The sequence below is a fragment of the Hemitrygon akajei genome, chromosome 7 (assembly GCF_048418815.1).
Source record: "Hemitrygon akajei chromosome 7, sHemAka1.3, whole genome shotgun sequence".
NCBI classification, from domain to species: domain Eukaryota; kingdom Metazoa; phylum Chordata; class Chondrichthyes; order Myliobatiformes; family Dasyatidae; genus Hemitrygon; species Hemitrygon akajei.
This window is the reverse complement of record NC_133130.1, coordinates 53,369,482-53,396,325: the sequence shown is the minus strand read 5'-3', so window position 1 is coordinate 53,396,325 and position 26,844 is coordinate 53,369,482. Positions and strand designations below refer to the sequence as shown.

General features: G+C 36.5%; 1 protein-coding gene across 2 annotated transcripts in view; it reads left to right on the top strand.

The window, feature by feature from the left end:
• Positions 1-14,313, top strand: part of flvcr1 (FLVCR choline and heme transporter 1) — a 33,994-nt gene extending 19,681 nt beyond the window's left edge. Inside the window, exons 7-10 of one of the 2 annotated variants that reach the window (XM_073050867.1) lie at positions 2,233-2,338; positions 4,855-4,966; positions 10,883-10,938; positions 12,776-14,313. In XM_073050867.1, coding sequence (XP_072906968.1) covers positions 2,233-2,338; positions 4,855-4,966; positions 10,883-10,938; positions 12,776-12,853 — 352 coding nt within the window. In that variant the 3' untranslated portion in view covers positions 12,854-14,313. Of the gene's footprint in view, positions 1-2,232; positions 2,339-4,854; positions 4,967-7,590; positions 8,769-10,882; positions 10,939-12,775 lie in introns of those variants that run through there. The other variant, XM_073050868.1, reaches the window with a different exon arrangement.
• The last annotated feature ends 12,531 nt before the right edge of the window (positions 14,314-26,844 follow it).

The window sequence follows — 26,844 nt, the reverse complement described above, 5'->3', positions numbered from 1 at the left end:
TATTTTCTCCTGTCAAAATTTAGTATCTTTATTCAATATTCAATGAACTAGATTGACTAGATTTGTTTTTCCTTATTTTTCTGACCCCTAACATTTTCTAAACTGTCATGTCTGACATGTCTTATGTACTATTTAGTTATCTATACTGTTGAATTATGAACTTGACTATCAATTTTCCAACTTCTTTCTTCATATGCCCCATTTTTAATGGTGAACACATGCTGAATAATAGTTTGACTTTCATGACTATAAACTGCACAAGAGAAAAAGATGATTTTCTGGAAACACTCATATCAAAATTGGAGAGGGTCAGACATTGATTTAACTTTGTAGACCCCTTTTGATTTGTTCCATTCTCCTAAACCAGCCCATATCACCTCTTGCTGTTTTGTCAAATTCTGTAGGAACACAAGCATGTTCTATGTATAATATTTTGTATGAATGCAGTTTTTCAGTTTTCAAAAAAGAGCAGTTTTTTTTTTGGAACTCTTCAGTGAAGCCAGCATCTACGGTACTACTTGAACTTAAGCTGTCCTGTGTGTATCTAGTGGAAGTTGGAATTGTAAACATGTGATTAACTGCTTTTTGTTGCATCACCAAAAAGTTCCATAGAAGTCAGTGAAAATCAAGAAAACTTCAGAGGTTGGAAATAAAAAAATTGGAAGTACTCAACAGGTCAATACTCATCTTTGGAAAGAGAAACACAGCATTTGAGTATGGTTCTTTGACATGAAACTTTAGCTCAATTTCTCTTCCCACAAATGTAGCCTGCCCTGAGTAGTTCAATGCTTTATGTTTTCATATTGGAAAATCAGTATTGTAGGCATTAAGTTAGATCGATGCAGTGAGTTAAATTTTCACCTTGGCAAAGAGTAAAACCATGTAGATCAAATGTTCTCCATGTTGCTTTAGCTCTTGAAGGCCTTTCTGCAGGGCAGTCGTCAGTAATGGTTCTACAGTTTGTGATTGAATAATTGTGGTTTTGTAAACAAATAGCCTTGGCTCTGTGATTATCTTGTATTTTTATCAATATCCCTGCTAAAACTTAATATTTCAATTATTCTGACATTGGGTGTAGAAAAGCCAGTTAAGTTTAAAACATAAATGTGGTACTAAGTCCCTTAGCAGTCAAGAATAAAATGAGAATGTAAACTAGGAAATGTTTATTGTGCAATCAATATGCTAGATAGAACACTGTTCTGCTTTACCCTTATCCTTTGCTGTTCCAATTCCTTCTCTTCCCATATAAGAACAAATATGTATCTAGCTGATAACAATAGTTAACAATTGGATCCAGCCAGGCTTTCAACTGAAACATATTTGCTTGTAATTTTGCCTTAAAGGATATAATTTTAATGCTGGCTGTCATACTGACATAAGCCTGGAGCGAAGCTTGTAAGAGTTTTTAATTTAAAGAAATAATTAGTGGTGTTGGTCCCGATTTTGTCAAACACCAGGAGTTTTGCCTATCTATTGGGGATAGACAGATTTTTAAGCATTGGAAGTCTAGTCTTGACTTTCAGATTTAATTGGGGGAAATCATTTATTTACTGTACAATATAAACCCAATCTAAAGCTGTGGTTATACCATTAAGGATATATCACAAGATTTAATGAATAAATTCCAATGTACACGTGGTTCCAGAGAAAAGACTGTACAGTAGAAATTGTCATATACTGATCTAGGTTGCTCTTTTCCAGTTTACAGTAATCAAATTTAAGATGCTTATATATACTAAGGTACAAAAATGTTCCTATCAACTGTTTTCAAGTGACTTATGTTCACCAATATTACTCTGAGTTTTGTGATCAGTATTTATGCATTTATAGTCCCAATAATTAAATTGCCTTACAGCCTAAGCTGTACTTGGATGCAGTACTTGGGTGAAGCTGAAAAATTAGGTAAAGAATTCAGAACTTCACAGCAAGATTCATTTTTATAGTTTCATTTTTAAATTTTCCTTTTTTTTTGCTTCCCCCAAGAGATGAGCCTTAACATCTTCTACATGTTATGATCTGATTTAATAATTAATGACTAGTGTTATTTTAAGTATGAATCCTTTTACAAGTTGCAGTGCTCTTGTATGCAAATATGTTTTAGATGTATTCAACTTGTAGCAACTTGTATTTAAATTGGGCAGTGCACAAGTTCAGTGATCAAAGGATACAAAACAGTTTTGAGAAGCTGCTTTTTTCTGTACAAATTGACTAAATGTATCTTTATATTTTCAGTTTTTTCATGACTGGTTATCTTCCATTGGGCTTTGAGTTTGGTGTAGAAATAACCTATCCAGAATCCGAGGGAACATCATCTGGACTTCTCAATGCTTCTGCACAAGTAAGAAACTGGATGATTCATTATGAAGAGGATTTATCAGCTAACAATAAAAGCTGGTTTAGTATCTTTGCAAATATATACAGTAGTGGTCACCAACCTTTTTAAGCCCAAGATCCCCTACCTTGGCCTTATTAAAAGGCAAGATCGACCCCACATCAATTAGTTACATGCAGAAAAGACCAGAAGTAAAACCCCGCAACCCAGAAGTAGAAATATGTATAAACACAGGGGGTACCCACCCTTTTTTTGCATCGCAGACCGGTTTAATATTGATAATATTCTTGTGAAACGGGGGCGGGGGAGTGTTAAACACAATGGGAATACAGCGATACTTGAAGCAGGTTCCTATTCCGCAATTTTGTTTTTGTGGCTCGCAGCTTCTGTCCCACTTGCTCACGTTTTTTCCGCTGAAAAAACTCAGCAGGTTTGTCTTTAAGTGTAGGGTGCTTGGACTCAGGGTACTGAAGCAGTTTTGAGACATTGCCTCATTAGACAACCTCTGGGCCCAAACTCAGCCTCCCGCCCACCCATCACCAGACGTCTTGGCGAGGTGCAGCTGGTCGTGGGTGGGGTGAGAGGACAAGGTCAGGGCTGGAGGTCCCTGTACCGGGGCCGTGGCGGTCACAGTCCGGAGCGAGCGGGGAGTGTGACAGAGCGCCCACCCACGCGCCCCCCCCCCCCCCCCGTAGGATCTGTCAGCCAACAAAAGTTTGTTTCAGTAGATCGCAGCGCGGTAGCTGCTGTGCTACTTAGGAAACGCTGAGTCCGAATCAGGTCGTCTGCGAATATTTTAGCACCGGGTTCCCCAGGAACATTCGGTGTGGTAAACCAGTTCAGAGGCAGCGCTCCAGGGCAGTAGCGACGGCACTTCCCGCCTGGCGCGAGGGTGTCACTGTTTCGTGGCCTGATGACCTCGCGTGTATTCAAGTTCAGCAGTGGGTGTGATGGAATGAGGAAAGGTGCAGCTGACTCATTGTTTCCTTGCGGCCCAGTGGTTGGGGATCACTGAATTACACCGTGCAGTGCAGGAGAGCTACACGCATTCGCACTGGGCAGAAAGAACAGAACTAAAACCTTGCAACCCGGAAACAATCTCTCAACAATATTTGTGTATTTATTTTTCTCTTTTTTTTGGGATCAACTGGGAAAGTCTCAAAGATCGACTAGTTGATCGCGATCGACGGGTTGGCAACCACTATACTACAGTATAATTGGCAAATCTTTGAGTATAATCATTTTCCTTGCTACAAATTTCAATTGATTATGAACAAGGAGGTGTATGATAATATTTACTGTAGTTTGCAATTTCACGAGCAAATTAAAGGCAAAATTGATGTGGTTTCATTGGCAATTACATAACGGAAACTACTTTTGTGTTCCTGCTAATTTCCACATCTTCAGGGCCTTGCTTTGTGTTTCCTTAACTTACTGCCAGATTGTAGATTTGCCAGCAGATTAACAATTGAATCCAGTGATGGAACACCAAAATATTGGAAGCACCCATTGTTTCAGGAGGATTGAAACCTATGATAGTTTATTTCATTAAATTTAATTTTAATTCATTTGTTTGGTTTCTCAACACCTGAGTGCCAGATATTTAGATGCATTGGGAAAAAAAATGACAACTATACATGTTAATTCTGAAGGTGTGATTTGGCTAATTATGTTACACAAAGCCATGCCAGTTAGTTTTGGAGAATTTTAGTCAAGTAAATTCTTGACATGACAATACAGAATAATTGTACTTCAGCACAAAATCTGAGTATTAACTAGTTGTAAAATCTGGTGGGCCAACATCTAAAACTTGTTAAGTTTAAATATAATTATTTGCATTGGCAAGGTGCTGCTAACGCTCCAGAAGCACGCTGCCAGTTTGAGGTATCAACTCACTTTCCACATTGGATGTAACGGTGCTCCTGTTTCTGCTCAGAAAATGGGCATGGAATCATATGTTCATCTGCCAAAATCATAAATCATTCGGCTGGAAGGGACGGACGTTTGTTTACTCCTGCAAGTAGTATTAGGATAGGATTATCAGAAAAACACTTAACGACTCCAATGTGGCCCCTGCATATTACATAGTTTATCTAATAAATAATATTTGTATATCGATAGATGCTTATTTTATCACTTTTTGTGATGAAATATAAATCTTGTATAAGCTTAATTTTAAAATCTGTATATTGATTAGGGAATTTTCTGAGTTTAATGCTAATTTTGTAATTAGCTTGTTACAAGGTTTTATGTTAAGTGGTGGAAATTGTTAGTTGTGCTGTAACCCTCCAACTGTTCATGTGTTGGCGGTTTTAAGTAATTGTGTGTGTACTGATTGCCTAGGAAAGGGAATTCGAGTCTAATGCAGATGAATGTACAACTAACACTAATGTGTTAGTTTGGATAATTATTTGATTGAGCAAAAATTGATTATTTTGGAACATGTAGGTTAACTCTTCAATGTATAGGGCATTGTTAATCTTGGACAGTTAGTTTAATATCAATTTTTCTTGTGCTTGCAGCTATTTGGAATTGTGTTCACACTGGCCCAAGGAAAGTTGAAAGCTGATTATGACACATTTACAGGAAATATCTTTCTTTGTTCTTGGATCTTTCTGGGACTCATTCTTACAGGTAATTAGCAGCTTTTATCATTTAAAACTTAATGTGTAATGCGTTGCTGTTTAATAAAAACAGCATCTCCATCTATTAAATGTAAATAATAACATGGACCAATGAAAAGGCCTTTTGGCCTGTTAAGGCCATTCCCTCCACAGATCTTATAAATTCTTCCCTCTTCAGGACTCCATTCAGCCCAGTCATTTTGTGCAGGAGGCAGCCATCGACTGGAAAAAAATCTCCCAAGAAGATAAAGCTCTGAATTTTTACCCAGGGTCTCTCTTGTTCCTTTCATTCTTTTTCTTTTCTCCATACCTGAGGGGTATTGAAGGAAAATCTTTGGATTAATCTAATTATTCAGTTAAATGCTACTTATGGTTTCAACAATATAGTAACCATAAAGTTCCATGGTGAATAAAATCCATCTTTCTTTTTAAAACTTGGAAACCTCTGCACTATTTATCAGATATTTATCCAGCTCTTTTTGTTTTATGGAGTTAATTGCTATTGCATTAACTGCATTTGCTGGGAATTTAAATTTGGAGAAAGGAGAGAAAGATGCTTTTTTTTCATTCTCTTAGTTGGCTTATGAGGCTGTTAATTTCCTTCCATTTTTAAAAACTGTCCAAACAATATCTTCGCCTCCCGAATATCTTTGCATTTTTTCAGTGCCTCAAAAATGTTCTGAAGGTTAAGATTTTTGAACTAACACATGATGTTTGTGATACCACCGGGCAGTTACATTGTGTGAAAATAATTTTATTTCAGTTTAATCATTCAAGAAACTTCCTGATACTTAAACTGTGGTAACGGCATTGCAATGAAGTGATCTTTTCAGAGAAGAGTCATTCTTTATGCAAGTCATTTTCCATCATTCATCCTTTGCATTCATTTTCCTAGTTATATTATTCCCTCTTCATAATCTACCATTCCTTTGAATTTTACCTTTACCAACACTTTCAGGACTGCTTGAGCATTACTCAACTGATTGTTACTTTGGTATTCTCAATAGAAATTTAAACTACTTGAAGTGCCTTCCTCCTTTTGTGATCTCAGTAATTGCCCAGCTCCTTTTCCTGAGCTTATTTGCATTACTTGAATGAATTTGATCGGTGTTTGGAGTGTTGTTTCCCATAGGACATAAACTTCAGACTGGGCATTCTTCTTTCTCTCTTGCTTTACTGCAACATTAAATGATTACATGTTTATGAGACAAAACCTGTTGCTCTGAAACCTTTCTCTCGGGCATCCATGTTAACTCCATGCAGAAGTGTGTATGTTAGCATTTTGCTGCTGCTGCTTTGATTTATTAAACTGCGGAATTTGATTCCTTTGTTAATAAGCCTCTTCTCTCGCTCACATTCAGAAGCAATATGGCTTCATTTGGAATATGTCTACAGTTTTGATAATGAAGTTGAATAGAAACAAGCACCATTTCTTCATCCATTGCCTCATTCTTATAAGAAGCAAGTGAATGAGTCCTTAAGTGGAGAGGTTACATCTTACTGCCACCTCTAATATTCCTTCTATTTTTGCAATCATATATTCTATTTCACTTGCTGCTTGTTATGTTTTAAAGTAGTCTTTTTTTTGCATCTGGATTGTTTTAGATTTCTGTTTTCATTCCAAAATACCAAGAGTCTAATCTTTGTGCTGGGAATATAACTTCCACAAGCATTTTTTTTTACTCTTTCTGTGCCTAAAGCATAAATTTGCATTTTATGCATCAGTTTTATTGCCAGTTCTTCAAGTAAAATTTCAAATCTGTTTGTTCATTTAGTACTTTAAGACAAGCGTTCCACTTATTTCTGAATTAAGGAATTTATTTTATTCCTGAAAACTTCATTATATGTATATCAAGGATAGTGACAGCCTTTCTGTTTGGAAATTATTCACTCATCCTTTCAAGTAACTTTAATATATTCACTCTACCTCACTTCATTGTTACATTAACCAATAATGCTAATGGCCTTTAATCACTGTTTTTAGAAAATTGTGCCTCTTGTACATTGCTGCCCAGCTTTCTTTTATACTTTATTCAGAGTTCTGTATTAAAAGCTAATCAACTTCACTTTGTTTTGAAAACTGCTATTCTACAATGACAATTTAATAAGCACTTTCTCCAAAGAAACTGGTGGTTTCTTAGATGCCAGCAATAAAATTTTCTATGGCTTTCAGTTACTTCTGTTACCCTTCATTTTATTTCCACTTCTCAGTTGGTCACTGTCATTAACTTTGTTAACAAAAGTCTTTCCATAAGACAGTTCCAAACTCTAGTATGCCTGTTCTTTTATTTCTATTATAAATATTACACATCTTAAGAATCTTCTGGGTTTTGATTCCCCATGTCCTTGAGGTTCTATATATCTTCCTAATTTTTGTCGGGATTACTTAAATTCCGAAATTGCCTTTTTGCAACTTTTTTGAACATCCTTGTTGCATTTGTTGGGCTTTAATCCCACTGGAAAGAAGGCTGCAGCAACTTTGCCAATTCAAGGCTTATGTTCTTATATATCTACACCGTTTGTTGATATAAATTTTCAACTGACTGTAACTGTAAACACTGTGCACACTCTCCACCCAAAGTATTGTATATATTCTTAACCAATTTACCCAGTTTTTTTCCCAATAAATCGCAGAGCTCCTTTTACCAGCTGCTCCTCTCTCCAGCACAGGAAGTATATAGCCAGTTCAACAAACCACAGGTACTAAGTTTTGATTGTATGTTGAGTACTGTAAATACATTTAGTAAACTACAATAGGTTTTCACAAATTTTATGTAAATCAATTAGCAAAAAAGAAATGGTGTTAGGTTAATTAGTTAATTGGAAAGTCTTGGAAGTTATCAGTAGTACATGGAATTTGGAAACTGAGGGGATCAACCAATGAATAAAATGTGAATCTGGATGGATGATATTAGATCTTTTTCTTAAATTACATAGCTTAAGAATGAAATTCAGATAGAATGTTTATGAAACTTCACTCCAAGTTTTGATGGATAATTACTAAAGAATTTTTGACTAAATTAAAATTGGAAAAGGCCTATCATCGTGTAGCAGTGCAGATCACATGATCCCCAACATGCTCTTCTGGTGATCCAGTTGCAGCTCTGGGTGCATACAAATACATAACACTTAAAGCTTAGATAAGATACGGAGCAAGGAACTCTGCACTTGTTTGAGGTTCTATAATAATCTGTTCTCCAGTGTGAGGTTGCTGCTAATGGTTAGTCCTAGGAGAGGTTGTGCACAAATCTTGACAACATACACTGATTCTGCAAAACCACCTAAATGTATTGCAGCTTTTTAACAGATTTCCAGTATCTCTTCTTTATACAGTGTCTCATCACTCTTCTGTCACTTGAAATAAAGGCATGTGGCAAAACATGGTGGCTATGCAAGTGACGGTAAGAAAACAAAAGAGTGGTAAGGGAAGAAGTACACTTAAATGGATAATCGCGAATGAAAAGCTCACAGAGTAAATTATAAAGCTAGCTGAAACATCTTTCAAGGATCTGACCACTTCACACATTATAATGGTCATAAACTATTAAGCTTTCATTCTTGCTGTTTACATCCTGTGAACTCTTTGAGTGTCTGCAGCTTTGCGACGCACACATAGCTCTTGTTTGGTTTGCTGGCATGTTTTTATTAACAAGTCAATTGTGAAGCTAGTCTCTTTAGGTTTTAGGAAAGAAATGTAACCATTCAACATGAACGAACCAGGATTGTGACTGTCCATGGACAATCGTGTACAGGGTAAGGCGGCATTATGCTGCTGCAAGTAAACAAAACCATGGTGTTATGAGAAAAAGAAATTCTAATAGGGATTGATTGGTACTATGGATTGGAATACTGTCCCCTCACCTCTGGGGTCTCTATTGAATTGAGGCTCAATGTAGTGTATGAATGAGGTAGTTTTAAATACATAATTTGTAACTGATAATCTACCTCTTTAACTCACACAGTTCCCCCACCTGGGCAGCTAGTGGTTTGATGCTAGGAGAAAAAGCTAACTCTTGAGAGGCCAGAAAATAAAAGTAGCTGTGGAGGAAAATGTCACGTTGATGTTCAAAGCTTACAGTTAAAACATTGCATTGGGGTAGATTAGAGAGTTTTATTCTGCATCTGACCAATATCGGCAGTACCAGGCTAGGTGGGCATAATGCTGGCTTGGGCTGGCAAATTAAGAGCTATTTGGTTCTGATTTACAAAAAAATTAAGTATTTGACAAGTTAGTGTCAGTTTATGTTTTTGTTTCTTCAGCAGAAAGTTAATGCTCTAGTCTGTCCACCCTCTGATGTGGAAAAGTGACATAATTTCCTCCAGCCACTAAGCGTGGCTTGCAGTTGATTATTGTTAAAGGTAATTAATTTATGGGTATGGCTTAATAATAAAATGCCACTTTGAAAAGTAAATATGTGTAGATGTTATATATGCACACTCAAATCATTTGAGTTTCCAGTAAGTAGTTAGGCCACTGCAAAAATCACATTACTCAAAGGCCTCGGATACTTCAAACATCTATAAGATGCAATAAAAAGTTTACTGCATGCATCTGTTAATACATTTATTAGTTTTAAAATATAAACCAAAAAAAGGAGCATCTCAGAACTGATGTACTTAAATCTACATGCACTACCCATGGCAATGCAACTTTAACATCTTGAATTAGCATCTGTTTTATATTGGACCTAGCTATAATGCATCACACCAAAAAGAGGAGAAAGAATAGTTGGGAGTGATTATGAGGCAGTAATTTTTTGGGGGCTTCTGGAGGACAAAAATTGCAAGATGAAGCATGGATTTCAATTCTTCTGAACATCTGTTTTTTTTTCCCTTTAATTTCTGGATCATCACAATTTTTGACATATTTTGTACTACTTAGTGTTGTCCTTAATGGTAATTAAGCAGTGCAGTTGTCCTTGAATAAGGGTGTGACAATAGCAAGCATTTTGTGCTGCAGTCACACAGAATGGTAATGCTATGCAGAATCTATACAAGAAATTTTCCAAGCCTGGCTTTCTGTAGAGCTGCTCGTTCCAAGCTCAAGTCATAGCACTGTTACTGGAAAATGAGTCTGATCTGATTTAAGAATTAACAATTTCTAACAATTTTTTTCTTATTTATTTTGAAACATAGATATTGAAGGCTTATGTTTAAAAGAAACTAAACCACCAATAAAACTAGTTAAATTGCACATTTCCAAGGCTAGTAGATAATTTTGGTAAATTTCTGATTTGCTGATCATGTCCTCTGTTTTTAAGGCCTTAAAATCACTCCCTTCTATTATAACTTCTAATATGTGCTGGATGATTTTATTTCTAAATTGGTTAGTCTTGCTATTTTCAGCCAATGTTCTGTCTGGAAGCAGTGTGAGGTAAGGACTCTGCAAAAAAAAATTGTAAAGTCAATATTTTGTTGTATGGTGCTAAAATGCAATTGAATTAAAATGTAACTGGATGATGACTTTCTTAAAAGGTTTACAGAAATCAATACAATTTATTTGTTTCTTACTGGTTTCTTCATAAATTGATGCCATTGTATAACATCTGTAGAAAGATATTAAGGTGTGTCTTTAACTGATAAATCTGTTTTATTATATAGAACAACTTCTGCTTAAATAATGTCAATGAAGTTTCTTTCAGTAATTCTAATTTTACTTAATTTAGCATTGTATTTTGTAATATTCTTATTTTGAAAACGGGATCTCCATTTTAATATGTGCATTTTTGAAAGCTCTATTTTGGCTTTTAAAAGGTTCTGAACAAACTTTGCTGTATCTGAATTTTTCTGAGATTATTGCTTAATTGACTGCATAGGCAAACTAACAACTTTTTTAAGAGAAGTCATATTTGCCTTAGGTTCCTATTCTGATAAAATGTGCACGTAATCCAAATAGATTTTTTCATAATTTTTATTTTCTTTACAGTTTTCATAAAAACAGACTTAAGAAGACAACAAGCAAATTTGGCTGCAAGTGCTCATGTATGTTGATTAAATCCTTATTTTGGATGTGTAGAAGGTTTATAATCAGTTCTTTGAATATTCTGAATTGCATCACAAGATATGAAGGGGATGGGTGCATGTTGTATCAGTTAGACTGCCTTCTCTTTCACATTTCTTTTCATTTGCTGTGATTGGATCATGTTATTCTGCTATTCAGGGAAATTCTGTATTTGTGGAAAGTCTTTAAAAAGGTAATATATCCCAAGGTTTTTGTCACATAGAACTATAAAACACTACAGCACAGTACAGGCCCTTCAGCCCTCCATGTTGTGCTGACCCATATAATCCTTTAAAAAAAGCACTAAACCCACTCTACGCCATAACCTTCCATTTTTCTTTCATCCATGTGCCTGTCCCAGAGGCTCTTAAATACTCCTAATGTTTTAGCCGCCACCACCATCCCTGGCAAGTCATTCCAGGCACTCACAACCCTCTGTAAAAAAAAACAACAAAAAAAAACAACAACAACAACAAACTTACCCCTGATGTCTCCCCTAAACTTCCCTCCCTTAATCTTGTACATATGCCTTCTGGTGTTTGCTATTGGTGCCCTGGGAAACAGGTACTGACTATCCACCCTGTCTATGCCTCTCATAATCTTATAGACCTCTATCAAGTCCCCTCTCATTCTTCTATGCTCCAAAGAGAAAAGTCCCAGCTCTGCTAACCTTGCTTCATATGACTTGTTCTCCAAACCAGGCAACATCCTGGTAAATCTCCTCTGCATCCTCTCCATAACTTCCACATCCTTCCTATAATGAGGTGACCAGAATTGAACACAATACTCCAAGTGCGGTCTCACCAGAGATTTGTAGAGTTGCAACATGACCTCTCTACTCTTGAACTCAATCCCCCTGTTAATGAAGCCTAGCATCCCATAGGCCTTCTTAACTACTCTTAGCAACCTGTGCAGCGACCTTGAGGGATGTATGGATTTGAACCCCAAGGTCCCTTTGTTCAACCACACTCTTAAGTAACTGACCATTAATCCTGTACTCAGTCTTCTGGTTTGTCCTTCCAAAACACATCACCTCACACTTGTCCGGATTGAATTTCATCTGCCATTTTTCTGCCCAACTCTGCAGCCTGTCTATATCCTCTTGTAACCTTCGACAACCTACAGCTCCATCCACAACTCCTCCAATCTTCGTATCATCTGCAAACTTACTCACCCATCCTTCCGCCTCTGCATCCAGATCATTTATAAAAATCACAAATAGCAGGAGTCCCAGGACAGATCCCTGTGGCACTCCACTAGTCACCGACCTCCAGGCAAAATACATAAGTGAACAATTAAAATTATTTTGGTTTATCATCTTTCTCTGCCTTTTAATATCTATTATCTAGAGTTTTTGAGCTGATATTGGTTTTTGTTTGACTTTGTCCTAGTATTAATGAAGTATTATCCAATGGTCTGGTGCTACAGTTGTGTAGCAGTTAGATGACAGTATTACAGCTTGGGCAATTGACTTCACTTCTAATGCTGCCTGTAATGAGTTTATATGTTCTCCTCATGACTGTGGGCTTCCTCTGGGTGCTTTGGTTTTCTCATAACAATCCAAATAGGTATCAGTTGGTAGGTTAATTGATCATTGTAAATTTCCTGTAATTAGGCTAGGTAGGATATTGGCCCAGAAGGGCCTGTTACATGCCGTATCTGTAAATAATGAATACTGGAGATTCTGCAGCGTGATATTCTATGGTTTGATTACCATAAGAACTTGGAAACACAAAGTGGTGTTACTTCTCATGTTTTTAAATGTTTCATAATTATAATAGGGGAGCACTTACAAAAGTATTTATTTTCTCTCCTCAGTTTGCTGATCGTGATTCACTAGAAAGAGTTTCTACTGCACAAAATGAACTTCATGCACCAGAAGAAACTACAATCTAATTAATATGGGAGAACAGATGGCAGTGGTACAGCGCACAACTAGTAAATGGCACTGAAATAAATATGAAGAGCTGCTAATGGTGCAATGGTTAGAAAAATGTGATAATTTATTAACAGTGACCAATATTTATTAGTAGTTCAAATAATGGACTCATTTTAACTGACTTCAAGAGCATTAGATTGTTTTATTCCAGTAAAATTAATATTTTTGCAAAATAAATGATTGGAAGTTTGATTAGTTTGGACAGATCATTTCTACAGAAGATTTAAACTGGACCAGATTTCCATTTTTATATGTAAAAGTGTATGAGAGCAAAGTATCTTCGTCAGTCTTACATATGGACTTTCTGTTTAAGTGTTATTTTTAATTGTTACTTTACCAGTGTCTGGTAATTTTCCAAATGTAAGCACACTGTATTTTTGACATTCTCATTACTTTTCTAAAAAGAACTGTTTTGTTTTTCTTTTAGTTATTGCTCTTGGGCATGTTGGATGAGTTCTGTAAACGGGTCAGTGTTCTGAAAAGTGAGGGAGAATTCAGTCTCCCAAAAATGTAAACTCTAGCCTTCTTAATGTTCAAAGAAGAATTTAGTTTTTTAAGTTAAATTGTGTATAAATAGCTCTTGCACAATTTGTAACATCCATAAAAGCAATTTCCATGGAAATGCACTTGATACTTAAGTAGTCAAAACTGTAACGTGCTTAGCAGTAACTCGCACAAATTTGATATGTTTGTAATATATAGTTATATATATCAACTGCGAGTTTGAACTTTCCATTTTTATCCATAGTCAGCTATGGATATCAACTAGTATATATGTGAAAATATTAGTGGACAAAAGTTATTCATACACCACAGTTTGCACTTAAATCTATTCATTTCACAGGAATGAATACAGTAGGTTTAAGTTTCACAGGTGATATTCTATCCTGAACTTCATAAGAAGCTAGAGAGTAAAATTGTAAAGTTTGTTGTCCAGTGCAGTCTATGTACTGTAAGCTCCCAAATGTTGGGGGTAACAAATATCTGTTCATCACAATAGTTGTGCCTTTATTATTGATATGAAAAGATGCAACGGATTTTAACTATGTAGGTGCATTAAATTCTAAGAACTGTATTAAGATCTATATGATCAACCTCATGTAAGATCATTAGTCCGCCAGATGGTACTGTATATATTGGCAATGTAGAACCAAAGTTATTAATTATGCACCTATCTTGTCCTCATACATTGATAATCTTAGTCAGAGCATCTGTAAAGTTGGAGACAATTCTGTTATCCACTTGCAAATACTCATAGTTCTGTCACTTTACCAGATGATAACCATGAAATTATAAAACCTGTCACTGTGGAGTGCATATAGTTGTGGTTACTTTGGTTCATGTTTCACATATCTGTATATAATTGTATCATTTTCTTCATCGTGATTTTAATACACAATGAAATTTTTATTTTGCACACAGTGGTTTGTGTTTTTTTTTCCTCTCACTCTCCTTCCGTCTCCAGATAGCTTTGCTGGAATCAGGAAATTTTGTAGGGAATTGATAGTGCTTTTATAACGCTCCGGTATATTTAGGCATTTGAAAAGAAAATGGGTGGATAGGGCTGAGCCTGAAACTTCAAAGGTTGTGTGCTGAGGCAATTTGTATGAACAGCAATTAAGGCACTATAATCAGTATTTTAAAGCTGCTGCTAAATCTGGTTTTGAAGTTTTATTTTATATTTCAATTTGAGAAGAGAAGAGATTAAACCTTTTACGTGAACACTGGGAAGGACTAGCTTGTGAATATTTTTGCGCTGTCCTTTCACCTTTGGGAATGGATTCCAAGCATACCCTGACTGAGGAATGAAAATCTCACTTGGAGGTTCTATGGATCTTGAGAACTAACTGTGTTGTCTTCAGCACAGGATTCGGATCAAGTCCATATGACAAAGTTGGCAGAAATTAGAAAATCAAGTTGATCAGTAAAAGTCGTGGCAAGAAGAAATGTGTACGAGTGATTTGGATTATGGTCAATGTGGGGTAAATTTATTCTGTTACTTTCAAAATTGAAATGTGAATCAAAAATGTTGCTGGAAATGGTATTAACATCATAGAAGAAATTAGGAGTGTGAGATCTTAACATGCTGGGTCAGCATGGAGCTTGTATCTCATCACACCACCAAAAGAGCCTAATGCAGAATTTGGTTGTAGAGTTCAGGAGTTTTTGCAGGTCTGCTCAGCTGGATGTCATCAGCCAGTGCTCCCGAAAGCTCTGTTTTGTCACTGGATTAACCTAATTTTTTGTAATCCATGACTCACTGGAACTGTAAATATTTTTAAATCACAGGTCAGGAAGCAACTGAAGTGTGGGGGAATGTGTCCCTGATACCGGTGGTTAGCGGTAAGACCACGTTGTAGTTTGTGTATTATTAAACATTAGAAATATTGATTAAACCCATGGCAGATAATTAAACTATATTGATACTGTACCTGTCCTTTGAAGGTTTCCTGGGTTTTCTAGTGAGTGCATGGGAAGTGTTAAAAGCATCTTTGAAATATGTGTACAGAGGTAATTGATAAACTAAGTTAGAGTCATTACCCTGAGTCTCTATTGGATATATAAAAACTCTAAATTTTGCCATAGTTTTTTTTTGGGCTACAGTTTCTAATAGAGTATATTGAAAAGCTTTCTTTATTTGCTTATGATACTGGATAGCCAATGTGTTTGGGATCTTTTTTCTTTTTCATCTAACCATTTTTTTTCTATTTCCTATTGATTATTTTTGGAAGCCCAACTGTCTTCACTTTTTGCCTAGGTAGACATTATCATACAAACCTTGGCACCTGAATTTGGTAAATCATCTTAGTACTGCTGTGCTTGCTTCCTATGTTCTCAGCAGGTATACATTTTCAGCCAGCGGGGTTTGTTGTAGCAAGGGCACACTGTAGATACATAGTTGACTGAATGACCAACTAGTGCAAATCAGAATTCAACTCGAGTCTTTATTTCTACCCTGGCTGTGCTATTCCAATCGCAACCATTGACAAACGTCACAAGTGTGTTTATGTCACATACTGAGCCATTTTTCATTATGAAATATTATTTGTAATTGTGGTAAGCAGTGCAGATCAGCTAACAAATTATATTTTGCATCTGAGACCCAAAATCTGCCCTGAATGGCTTGAACCAAAACGCTGGATCAGCCAACATCTGTTGAGGGGGGGAAAAGAAGTATCAGTGTTTAGGATTTAAACCCGACATCATGATTAAGAAAGGGGAGAAAGCTGGTATAAAGAAAGGGGTGTGATGAGATGGGCAAGAGGTGATGAGTGGACCCTGCAGTAAGGGGACAGTAAGTAACGACTGATTGAGGAGTAAGAGTAAGGAGACAGGCAGTTAGCCATAGGGATGACTGACCCAACCCACAAATCAAAAAACTACGGTTGTATCATTCACATGATTTAATTTGTCTAATTGTTTTAACTACTGATGGCTCAACTGACCACTAACATAGAATCACAAATACCAACGTACAAGGATGCCAATTGCTCAATGCCTATGTCAGTCAAAACTCTGGCTGTTTAAATTCCTTGTTTCGTGGTGGAGATTAGTAGCCTTGTAGGTCACAGCTCTCCCAGATTTCTGACTCCAACCCTTTCAGGCAGAGAGGTACTCACTGTTTTAATAAAAGCCTTTTCCTTGAATCTAATCCTCCTATCAGTTGATTATCCAGCCTCCATTTAAAATTACCTCTACCTGAAATCTTACTTGTATTCCAACTTAATGCTTTCTTTTGGATCCCGTGAGTGTTTAATTTCCTGATTATTTCGATATGTTCTTAGGAACTTTGTCAAATACTTTACTATAGGCCACTTCAAGTGCCTCATCACTCCAGCCATCTTTGTTATCTCCTTAAAGATCTATCTTCCTATTCCATCAATTAACAAGCTTCTCTTGTGGTGATTTAGACCCTGCCCCAGCGTTATTTCCAACTCTTTTGGCTACACTCGAAGTTCCTAACAAAACCTTTTCTGTTTCCTGCCACATGGTTTACATTGAAATTATTTGTCTTTGTGTGAATTTAATGCTATTGTTAATCCATTTTCAGCAATAGCATTATACTTTATGTAAATTGCATAATCTGTCTAATCACGGAGATAGTGTATCTGTGGTCAAGTTTGCACACAATTTGAATATGTATTTTGACTGAAAAAATTACAATATTTGACAAATGGAATATGAATCTAGCTCATCACTTACTTGAAAAATGAAAATTGAAGTACTCTCTGCAAATAAAAATGCATACCCTATAGCTCATTTCAGCAATACTAGATGTCTATTTCTAAATATTATTTCTCCAGCTAACTGGCAATTGTCAATTTGATCATTTTTTGGGGGGGGTGAAGTTAAAGAAATCACTGTGTCCTAATCATGCTTGTAATTTAAATTATCATTTGAGTGTTTTTATAATTTCACTCTTTTTAAGAAAGAAGTGAGACATATTTCAGTAGTTATGTTTAATGTTTATTGTGGTTGAAGATACTTCCATAACTTGTAATGGGGAATTTTATTCATAATTATTACAGCAGTGTACTGGAGCAGCAAGGTAAACTGACGCTGTAGGAGCAACTGTTGAAAAGTATTGCGTGAGAGGATCTAAAGGTATAATATTTACTGAATGGCAGGGCAATGTTTATAATTATGTTCTGTCTGATGGAATGTTTCAACATATATATTCTGAGCTTAAGAGCACTGGTCTGACTAGAGTTTGCTGCTAAATATAGCAAGTTATCAGATTTGAGAGTAGTTTTCAGAGCCACTCATTTTCCTCCTCTAATGCCATTCTTGTTCTCTATTTGCTTAATCACTAAGAAAATAAATCAATCTGTTTATTTGTTTATTTTGTACTTTCAATTGGCATTTCATTGGTTTCAGTTAATAGAATCTTATTGAATGGGAGTGGCCATTTCTACTCCCTGATACCTTTTTCATAATTATCAACTATTTCTTTCTTTTACAATGATATAACTTTTTTCTAAGCTATCAATTAATACGGTCCCACTCCCATTTTGGATGATAACTATTTCCTTCTGGTCCAAATGTTACCATGTTACCTGTGTCCCCATGATTATTCACTCACAGTAGAGCCTGCATCGAGGACTAATCATTATCAGCTTTTCCCCTTCGCCTAGATTTAAGGAGAAAAAAATGGGTGATCTTACCTGGAGCTATTGTTCAGGTTAAAATGTTAGTAGCCATTGCTACCAGTAGTTAATTGTGTACAAATCACAGATGTCTTGTTTTGAGTTGTGCAGTTTTGGCCTTAAGTTTTTATTATGAGAGTGAAAAAGTGTTAGTGATGAGGGGTGAATTGATAGCTATTTTTATTAACGGTACAATTATTGCAAGTTGTTGGTTTTGATGAAATGCTATGAGGAGAAATAGAACTTGAACTGGTGTCTTCAAGTTTACCTATACCTATGTATAAATACATCCATATTTCCTGATCTTAGCTATGCTATTGGAGAACCATTTGGAACTTGGTACATTCACTTTTTCCCTTTATCCCTCCATCCCATGAAATGTGAACATGCCATTGTTTCCCTAAAATTTTTTAGTTTTCTGTCATTATGCCAGTTGGTCCAAAGTCCTATTTTCAAAGAAGTTGTACGTTTCCATTCCTTTTTTTTTTTGAAAGATAAAATGTACTAAAAGGATGGTTTACATCCTATTCATTACTCAGATTTCCGATAATACTTTAAAATAAATTGTAATCCTAGATTGTAGGAATCATTTTGTAGAACTATAGAAGAATGCTTGAATAGTTAATCATTAAGCTAGTTGTTATTTTTCAGTAATTTTTCCCCATAACTAGTTTATCATTTTGTTGTACTTGTGTGTGTCTGTACACTTCAACATGAAGAGATTTGGTGCCCTTTTATTGGATCTCATTTAAAGATTTTGAACTTGCATAATTGTTAATATTGTAATACAATGATTGTATTATGTATGTATATGTGTGGTTGTTATATACAATATCTTCAAGTGGTTTTCTTCTTTGCCTACAAAGTAGAGATGGTCAGCTTAAAATGCCCAGGTTAGTAAGATTTTACATTTTGTAGCTACACACTCTAAAAAGGCCACCTTACTCAGCATATAATGGGTATATTATCATCGTTTAAAAGTACCTAATGTAGAATAAATTGATCCAGCAAACACTATTGGGCTATGAAAATGTTCCCCATTAGATGAACATTTTCCACAACCAAGCTGCCTTGGTTGACTGCAATGTGGAAATGTTGAATCATCATCGTCGATTAAAATTATTTCTTAATAGATTTTTAATTCAGTGAAGTATTAAAAGTTGCTGATATCCTTCTTATGAATGACTAGGTATTTCCAGTGGTATTTTTGTAGTGTTGCCCCTATTAAGAGGAACTACTGAATTGTTTTTCTCTTGCAAACACTGAATGTCTAAGGATTCATTTAGCTGAATATTGACAATTGTTTTACACAACTGTTCAACTAGTAAGTTGACATGTTTGCTGTACCTGACATAGTTTAAACAAATATTTCACCATAATTAAGAGCTTGCTTAAAAGTTCAATGACTTTTTTAATCTATGACAAAATTCTATTTTTTTAGACTTAAGAACTATGAGTGTCAGTATAGTTTACAAAGCAAAACAGATCATTTATTAATTTGTTACATGTTGAGCCCTTGTGTCTCAGAACTGTTGTATCCTCAGCTATGTACATTGTCTAGGACAGGGTGTTTAAGACGATTCAGATATCTTCTTATAATATTTAAGCTGTTTAACGTTGTGTCTGTCTCTGATATAATTTAATATATTTGCTTGCACCTGTCTGCCATTGTTTCTTATTCATCTGGATAAATGAAAATGGATTGTGCATGTATTCAAGGTATGAACAATTTTAAGATCAGTGTAATTTGTGCTGTTTCTTGGGGGATAAACAAAGGTGACTTCGACAGAAAAATCTTACTGAACTCTGGAGAAGATTTCAAGTTTTCCAATAGTTACCAATTGTGCATTTAAAGCTTTGTAACCCTTTCAGAAGGGATTTCATTCATTGGATGAATAATTGCAGTGAATGGTGTTTTTCCAATGTATATATTTACTTCATTGTAACTTAAAAATAATAGTTGCTGAGATGATGGGGCTTTTGAATGTCAGTGCTCAAGCAAATTTGGTTTCCATCTGGTTATCCTTGCACTGCATGGATGCCTGATGCCATGAGAGCAATTTTGCTTGCATTGGGTGAATTGAATTCAGCAATGTGTTGATTTGCTCAACTTTTGATTGCTTACTTTTCATGTTAAAGTTTGTGTTTTCTATTGATCCCACATTTTTGGTTGATCCCACATTTTTGGTTTGCATTAATTTTACATCGAGAGCCATCTAAATTTAAAGAAAATCAATGCACACCGGTCTTCTTAACAAGTAGTCATTTCTTCCTAGTTAATTTGAACTGAGAAGAAATAACCAACCAAAATAAACATTTGGTGTCTTCCCTGAATTTCAGGTGTTGCTTTTGTTTAAATAATGAACTCAGCTTTTTCAAAAGCAGTTGACTATTTTTTAAAAAAAGTTTATTTGCTGCATTTTCTGGAATGGAATTATTACTTTGCTATTGTAAGAAAGGGAGCAAAGAGTGGGGATTTTTTTGTGGGTAAAATTGTTCATATGGATTTTATGTCAAAGTTAGAGTTGAAGATGGAGTTTCAACACAAGTGTTTAGGTTATTTCTGTTTTATTACCTTCTATGTGCTTTTTGATAGGTTTTCTGGAGTGCAAATCACTATTGTATGGCTTATGGTTGTAATTCTACATCTTGATTGCAACTCAGGTGTAATAGATTTTATCTGACAGGTAATCTGAAGTTCCTTTCATGCTTAATGGTGCTCAAATCTTTGAGTAGCAAAGCTCTAAATCATTAGAATGTAATGGACATCAGTGCAGGAAGGATGCCATGAGTATGCTTTCCAGGATTCTGAAAGTACCATTTGGTTCTACAACTTTGGATGGAGAGTTTCGTCCATGTGTACATTTAAATCATTTATCTGATTTAGCACTGTGAACAAACTGTGTATAACAACTGAATATCTAGTTTTCTTTGCTTCTATGTGTAATTAAGTTCTGTTGTGTGTATATTGTATAATCTCTTATTTTGCCTAAAACATTTCAAAATAAAATGTCAATATTAAACAGCCTCGTGTATTATTAGAATGCCTTTTAGTTCGGGGTTGTTTTGAATGGTTTGGGGTGTACTTGCATCAAAGGAATTTATCTTCTATGCAGAGGATTAATTTTTGATTTATCTTTATCTTTCTGGTGTAACAGATTTCATTATTTAGTGAAAGACCTGGTATTTGTTTTGGGATTGTTGAATAATCAAGTATTTTGTCATTTTCAAATAGATCAAATTATGTTAATGTAATATTTAATTGTAGGCTATTTAGAGAATGACTTTATGCACGTTTAAATTAAATGTAGCTTCATTTTGTTACTAGACTATATCCTGTATTACAGCATATTACATAATACATGGAAGGAGGTTGTAGGATCGGAGTTTCAAACTAGAGCAGTCTAATATTTTCCAGAGTGGCAGAGACTGAGTGTAATGGCTCAGTAGGTAGTACAGTCAAAACCACTATTGTACTACAAATCAAATAGACTTGTGGAAACCAATGGGACAGTAGTTCATAAACCTTTACACCTTGCCAGAAATTTATTAAAGTTACCCAGTAAACTCTTTACATGTGTCCTTTAGAAAAACAGAATTTGGACTTCACTCCAGAAACATTCTGTGCTTTAAAAACACCTGAAATAATAACTTGATAAAATTTTAGTTGTAGTTCGTTGTCCATTCGAATCACTCTTGTGACTAAGATTAATGGGCATGTGAATAGAAGATAACGTCATAAGATTCCCCATTTAACAAACATTTGTAAAACTGAATTCCAGACACTGATCTATCTTTAGTTGTTCCCTGTGGCGAATGTGAACAACTGGAAGGTGTCACCTTGGCTCAGATGACAGATAATATGGCCCAGATAAAAGTCTGTTCTGCTACCCCAGTGCCAGACTTGTACATAATTTAGGACAGCATTCCAGAATGCTACCTAGTGCTTGTTTCATTGCCGATTAAACAGATTGCTTTTCAACAGCATTTTTTGTTTGCAATTAAAGACCGTCTCCCTATGTAAGATTTATTTTATAGAAATAAAGCAGCACCCACTGAGGCTAATCTAGGCAATCTCATTCAAATCCTACTTAGCTCACTGATACCCTGTGGATTTTGTAATGACCTCACAACAAATCTCTCCAGAATACATATAGTAACCATCTCTGTGGAGGCAAGGGATTTCAGGTAGAGACACTGCATCAGGGCTAAGAGTGCAAGGGGAAAATTGCCGGTTGAAGGAGGTAGGAGGGATCAAGAAAGGGTTAATGGATGGAAGCAGATGAGGTGGGGAATAATGGGCAGATGAAGCCAGGTGGGAGATTTGAGAGAGGATGAAAGGTAATAAGTGCAACTAGATAAGGAATGAATGATGGGTAGATGAGGAAGAATAGAAAGTGTAGACTAACGGAGAATAAACCGGAACGGGTAGGTGTGTTGGGTAATGGGTAGATACAATCAGGTGGGAAGGTTACCAAATCAAATGTGAGGGTTGGTTGGGTAGAAAAGCTGAACAGAAGGAGTGAAAGGGCTTAGTTGGACTCTGAAAGAACAGTGTGTGGACTTAACTGAAAATGGAAAATTCATGTTTTATCATAGGCTACACAGTGCAATATGAGGTTTTCTTCTCATCTGTGTTTGGGCTTACTCACCCGGTGTGAAGCTTGTATGGGAATGGGAAAGAGCTTAAAAGGCCATGCAATCAAAAATTCAAGATGGCGAGTATGGATAGAGTACAGCCGATTCATAAAACAGTTGCTCATTGTTCAGTCTTGCTGATGGTGAGGAGCAACCTGGGAACTCAAAATGAAATAGATGAGGCTGGGGGAGGTGTAGCTGAATCACTGCCTCATCTTTAGGTCCTGGACAGTTATAAGGGATGTGGTGGAGGAAATGTTTTGCACTACCATTGGAGGGGGTGAAGAGTGATGAAAGGGTGAGGGAAATCACAAGGGCCTAAACAGACCATCCAGGTGAGATACCTGCTGAGTTCCAGATTCCAAACTCAGCAGTCTCTGTCACCACTTGTGATTAGGATTCTTGCTATCCATAAATTCATTGTAGATGATTGCATTGACAAGATGACCATAACAAAATCCAAGCCAGATGTAACATCTTCCCTTTATTTTCTACAAGTGAGGGGGTAGGGAGTGTTTTGTTGCTGTTTTTTTTTTGGGGGGGGGGGATTTGTGGTACTGTCGCTGTTTTTTCTGTGGGGAGAGGGTGGGAAATTTGGGGGTCTGCGAGTTTTGTTTTTTTGTGGTGGGGGTGTTGATGTCTTCAACAACCCCATTGTTCTTTCTGTATTTCATGGCTATCTGGAGTAGTCAAATATCAGAGATTTATTGTACATGTACATTTTGACAATAAAATGAATTTTTTTGAACTTTTTTTAAATAATGCTTCCCCATTTTTCTGTTTCACTAGCAGTATTTTTTTTTAAATTGCCAAATTGCAAATGTCTGTTCCTCAGCTTGTAACCTGAGGATTCAAATCAGAGGTTGGAGTATGTCATACCTGGTCATAAATGATGTAGATATGGGGATATCATGTAGCAGCTGTAGAAGATGTTGGTGTGATTGCACTTGGGGTATTATGTGCATTTCTGGTTATCAGGCAATAGGGAGGATATAATCAAGCTGGAGAGGATACAGGGAAGATTTACAAGATGTTACTGGGACCAGAGAGCTTGAGTTGTGGGAAGAGAATGCATAGGATGGAACTGGAGTGAAGATCTTATGTACGTTCATAAAATCACGAGGAGCACAGGTAAAATGGTTGGTCTGTTTCCTGAGTTCAGAATGTCAAAAATTGGAGAGCTTATCTTTAAGGTGAGAGAGGAAAATTTTTAAGAATGAGGGACAACTTTTTTCACAGTGCGTGGTGGGTAGAAGATGTGGCGGAGTTGGGTACAATTATGATGTTCAAAAACTATTTGGGTAGGTACATAGATAAATATTTAGAGAAATAGTCAAAAGTCAAAATACATTTATTTTCAAAGTCTTCATACTTTATACAACCTTGAGATTCGTCTTCCTGGCAGCTACAAAGCAAAGAAACCCAGTCGAACCTATTAAGACAAAACATTGTCAAACACCCAATGTGCAGAGAAAAAATGTAGGGAGAAAAGCATGCAAACAATAAAAGTAAGCAAATAGTTTTCAGAACTGAGGTTCACAGAAGTGAGTTCATACTGTGATAGTTGTATTCCACAACCCTAGTTTGGTGCAGAGTTGAGTAAACCATGCAGAGTAACGAACTGAAGTTCAGAGTGGAGACGAGTAAACCTTATGGAGCAGCAATTTGAATCAGGCCATGCCTCGCTTCAGGCCCCGATATCCTATCCTTTTCAATTTGGCCTGGTATTTAAATTGTCCAGACCTTGTTCTTGGATCTGGGCCGGTGCTCCACCATCTCAATTTGGCCCAAATAGGGACCAAACACAGGCAAACAGGACTAACTCCAGTACAGTAGATACCTAGTTGGCATAGGTGATTTGGACTGAAAAACCTGTTTCTTTACTGCATAGCTCCCTGATAATTAATCAGCTGCTGAGCGGAAGGCAGTTTAATAACATCCCTATTGCCTATATTGCCTGTGGCACCATTTGTGTGAAAGAAAACACTGAAGCATTCAGAACCATATATCATCTTCAAGTGGTGAACTGATAATCCATCTTTGCTTCCTCCTGAGATTCCATTACAGAATCCAAGCAAGTCATTGAACTGCACAGTATCAATTGTCTCACTGCACTGGATATAGTAAATGCTATGCTACCAGACGACCTTGCAGCTGTAGTACCGAAGAGCTGTACAACAGATCTCACTACACCTTTAACCAAGCTATTTCAGTACAGTTACAATACTGGTATGTCCCTAACAATGTGAAAAATTGCCCAGATACACTTCATTCACAAAGAGCAGGACAAATCCAATTTAGCCAATTACTAGACGAGAAAATCTGCAGAAGCTGGAAATCCAAGCAACGTACACAAAATACTGGAGGAACTCAGCAGGCCAGGCAAATTCTATGGAAGAGATTATACAGTCGCTGCTTTGGGCCGAGACCCTTCATCAAGACTGGGAAAAATAAGATGAGAGTTGGAGCAAGAGGGTGGAAAAGGGGAGGAAGGGCAGTAGAGATCATAGAGGGGGAGCATTGAGAGAGGATCTCACTGAGCTCCCATCAAAGGGAAGATTTCCTCCCTAACCACCTTTTTGCTTTAACTTTTCATCTTTTTTTCCAGCCCTGATGAAGGGTTTTAGCCCGAAATGTTGACTGTTCACACTTTTTCATAGATGCTGTCTGGCCTGCTGAGTTCTCCAGTATTTTGTATGTGATGCTAGCCAATTACTGCCTGATGTGTCTACATCCAGTCATCAGAAACTGTTAAGTGTGTCATTAGCACTTGCTTTCCAATGCTCAGTTCACCTGGACCACATGGCTACAGAACTCTGGACCAAAGAGGTGAGAGTGATTTACCAAGACAACATTGACTGAATATGTCATTGAGGTGCCCTAGTAACAGTAAAGTCAACAGACATCAAAGGGAAAAGATCCCAGTGGCTGGCATCATACCTTGCACAAAGGAAGATGACTATAATTGATGGAGGTCTGTCATCTCAGCCTGAAGGCTTCACTCGCAGAGTTACTCAAGCTTTGTCCTAGTCCAACCCATCAGCATCTGTTTCACCAATAGCATTCTTTGTGTTATGAGGTCTGAAGCTGGGAAGTTCACTGATGATTCCATAATATTTTTATATCAGTTTTACTTTTCTATATCTTTAAATGGGATAACTTTGGCATAAGAGTAAACTTCACCCAAAACTCTGGCTTCTGTCTAAGCTTGTCAGCGCTGAGGGGACAGAGTGTTGCCTGAGCTTTGGTCATCTCTGAGACCTTTGCATCAGATCCAACTGAATGTGCAGATAGACAGGGACAGCGAATTGATCTTACTAGAAGTGGGTCAGGTCCAGATCCTTTCTCTGATAATTAGCAAATTTTCCATTACCTTACTTTCAAATGCAATTTCATCCTCTTTGAAAAGGCTCTCTAGCATAATTTCCCTGCAAGCATAAAATATTCTATGTCAATTTATGAAGTCCTTTCTTCTCCTACTTCAGTGTTCTTTTTTCAGTTTGTTCTATTCACTTTGTATCCATTAGATGCTTATTACAGTTAGCTCAGATTCTCATTTGATCAGAGGCCTCCCCGGCATCTCATTCATGAAGGAATTCTAATTAAGACAGGTCATAGATTGGGAGACAAAGTTATGCTCAAGGATTTGAGAGAAAGCGAGGACTGTCATTTGCAAGAAAGTGGGAAGGGGGAGTGAGAGTATTTTCAACAAGGGATGATGGTCAGTTTAAAGGAATGGGGGATATGAAGAGAGCTTGATCAAACAGAATCATTTTCATAACATCTGAGGTACAGTTCAGGAAGTCACTGGATTTGTGGAAGGCCAAAGAAGCAGACAAGTCTTAAGGACATACTTGAGGAGAATGGTAGTGTTGAGGAAAGAGTATCATGTACATCACAGTGTTACAATCTGCGGACTTGAGAGAGGTAAAGGAAACAATCAATGTGATCTCTGAAAAACCTACTGGTTTCTTGCACGAGGTGAAAGGGAAAGAAATTTTAAGGTTATTTGTGGTTTTAAAAAAAATACTTGGGTTATCAAGCTGACCCTGAAATGATGAATAGTTCTGCAACAAGAACTTGGACATTTGATTCTTTTTATGATCGAGCCAAATCTGGAAGTTAATAGCTAAACCAATAACCTGTAACATCCATTCAAATTT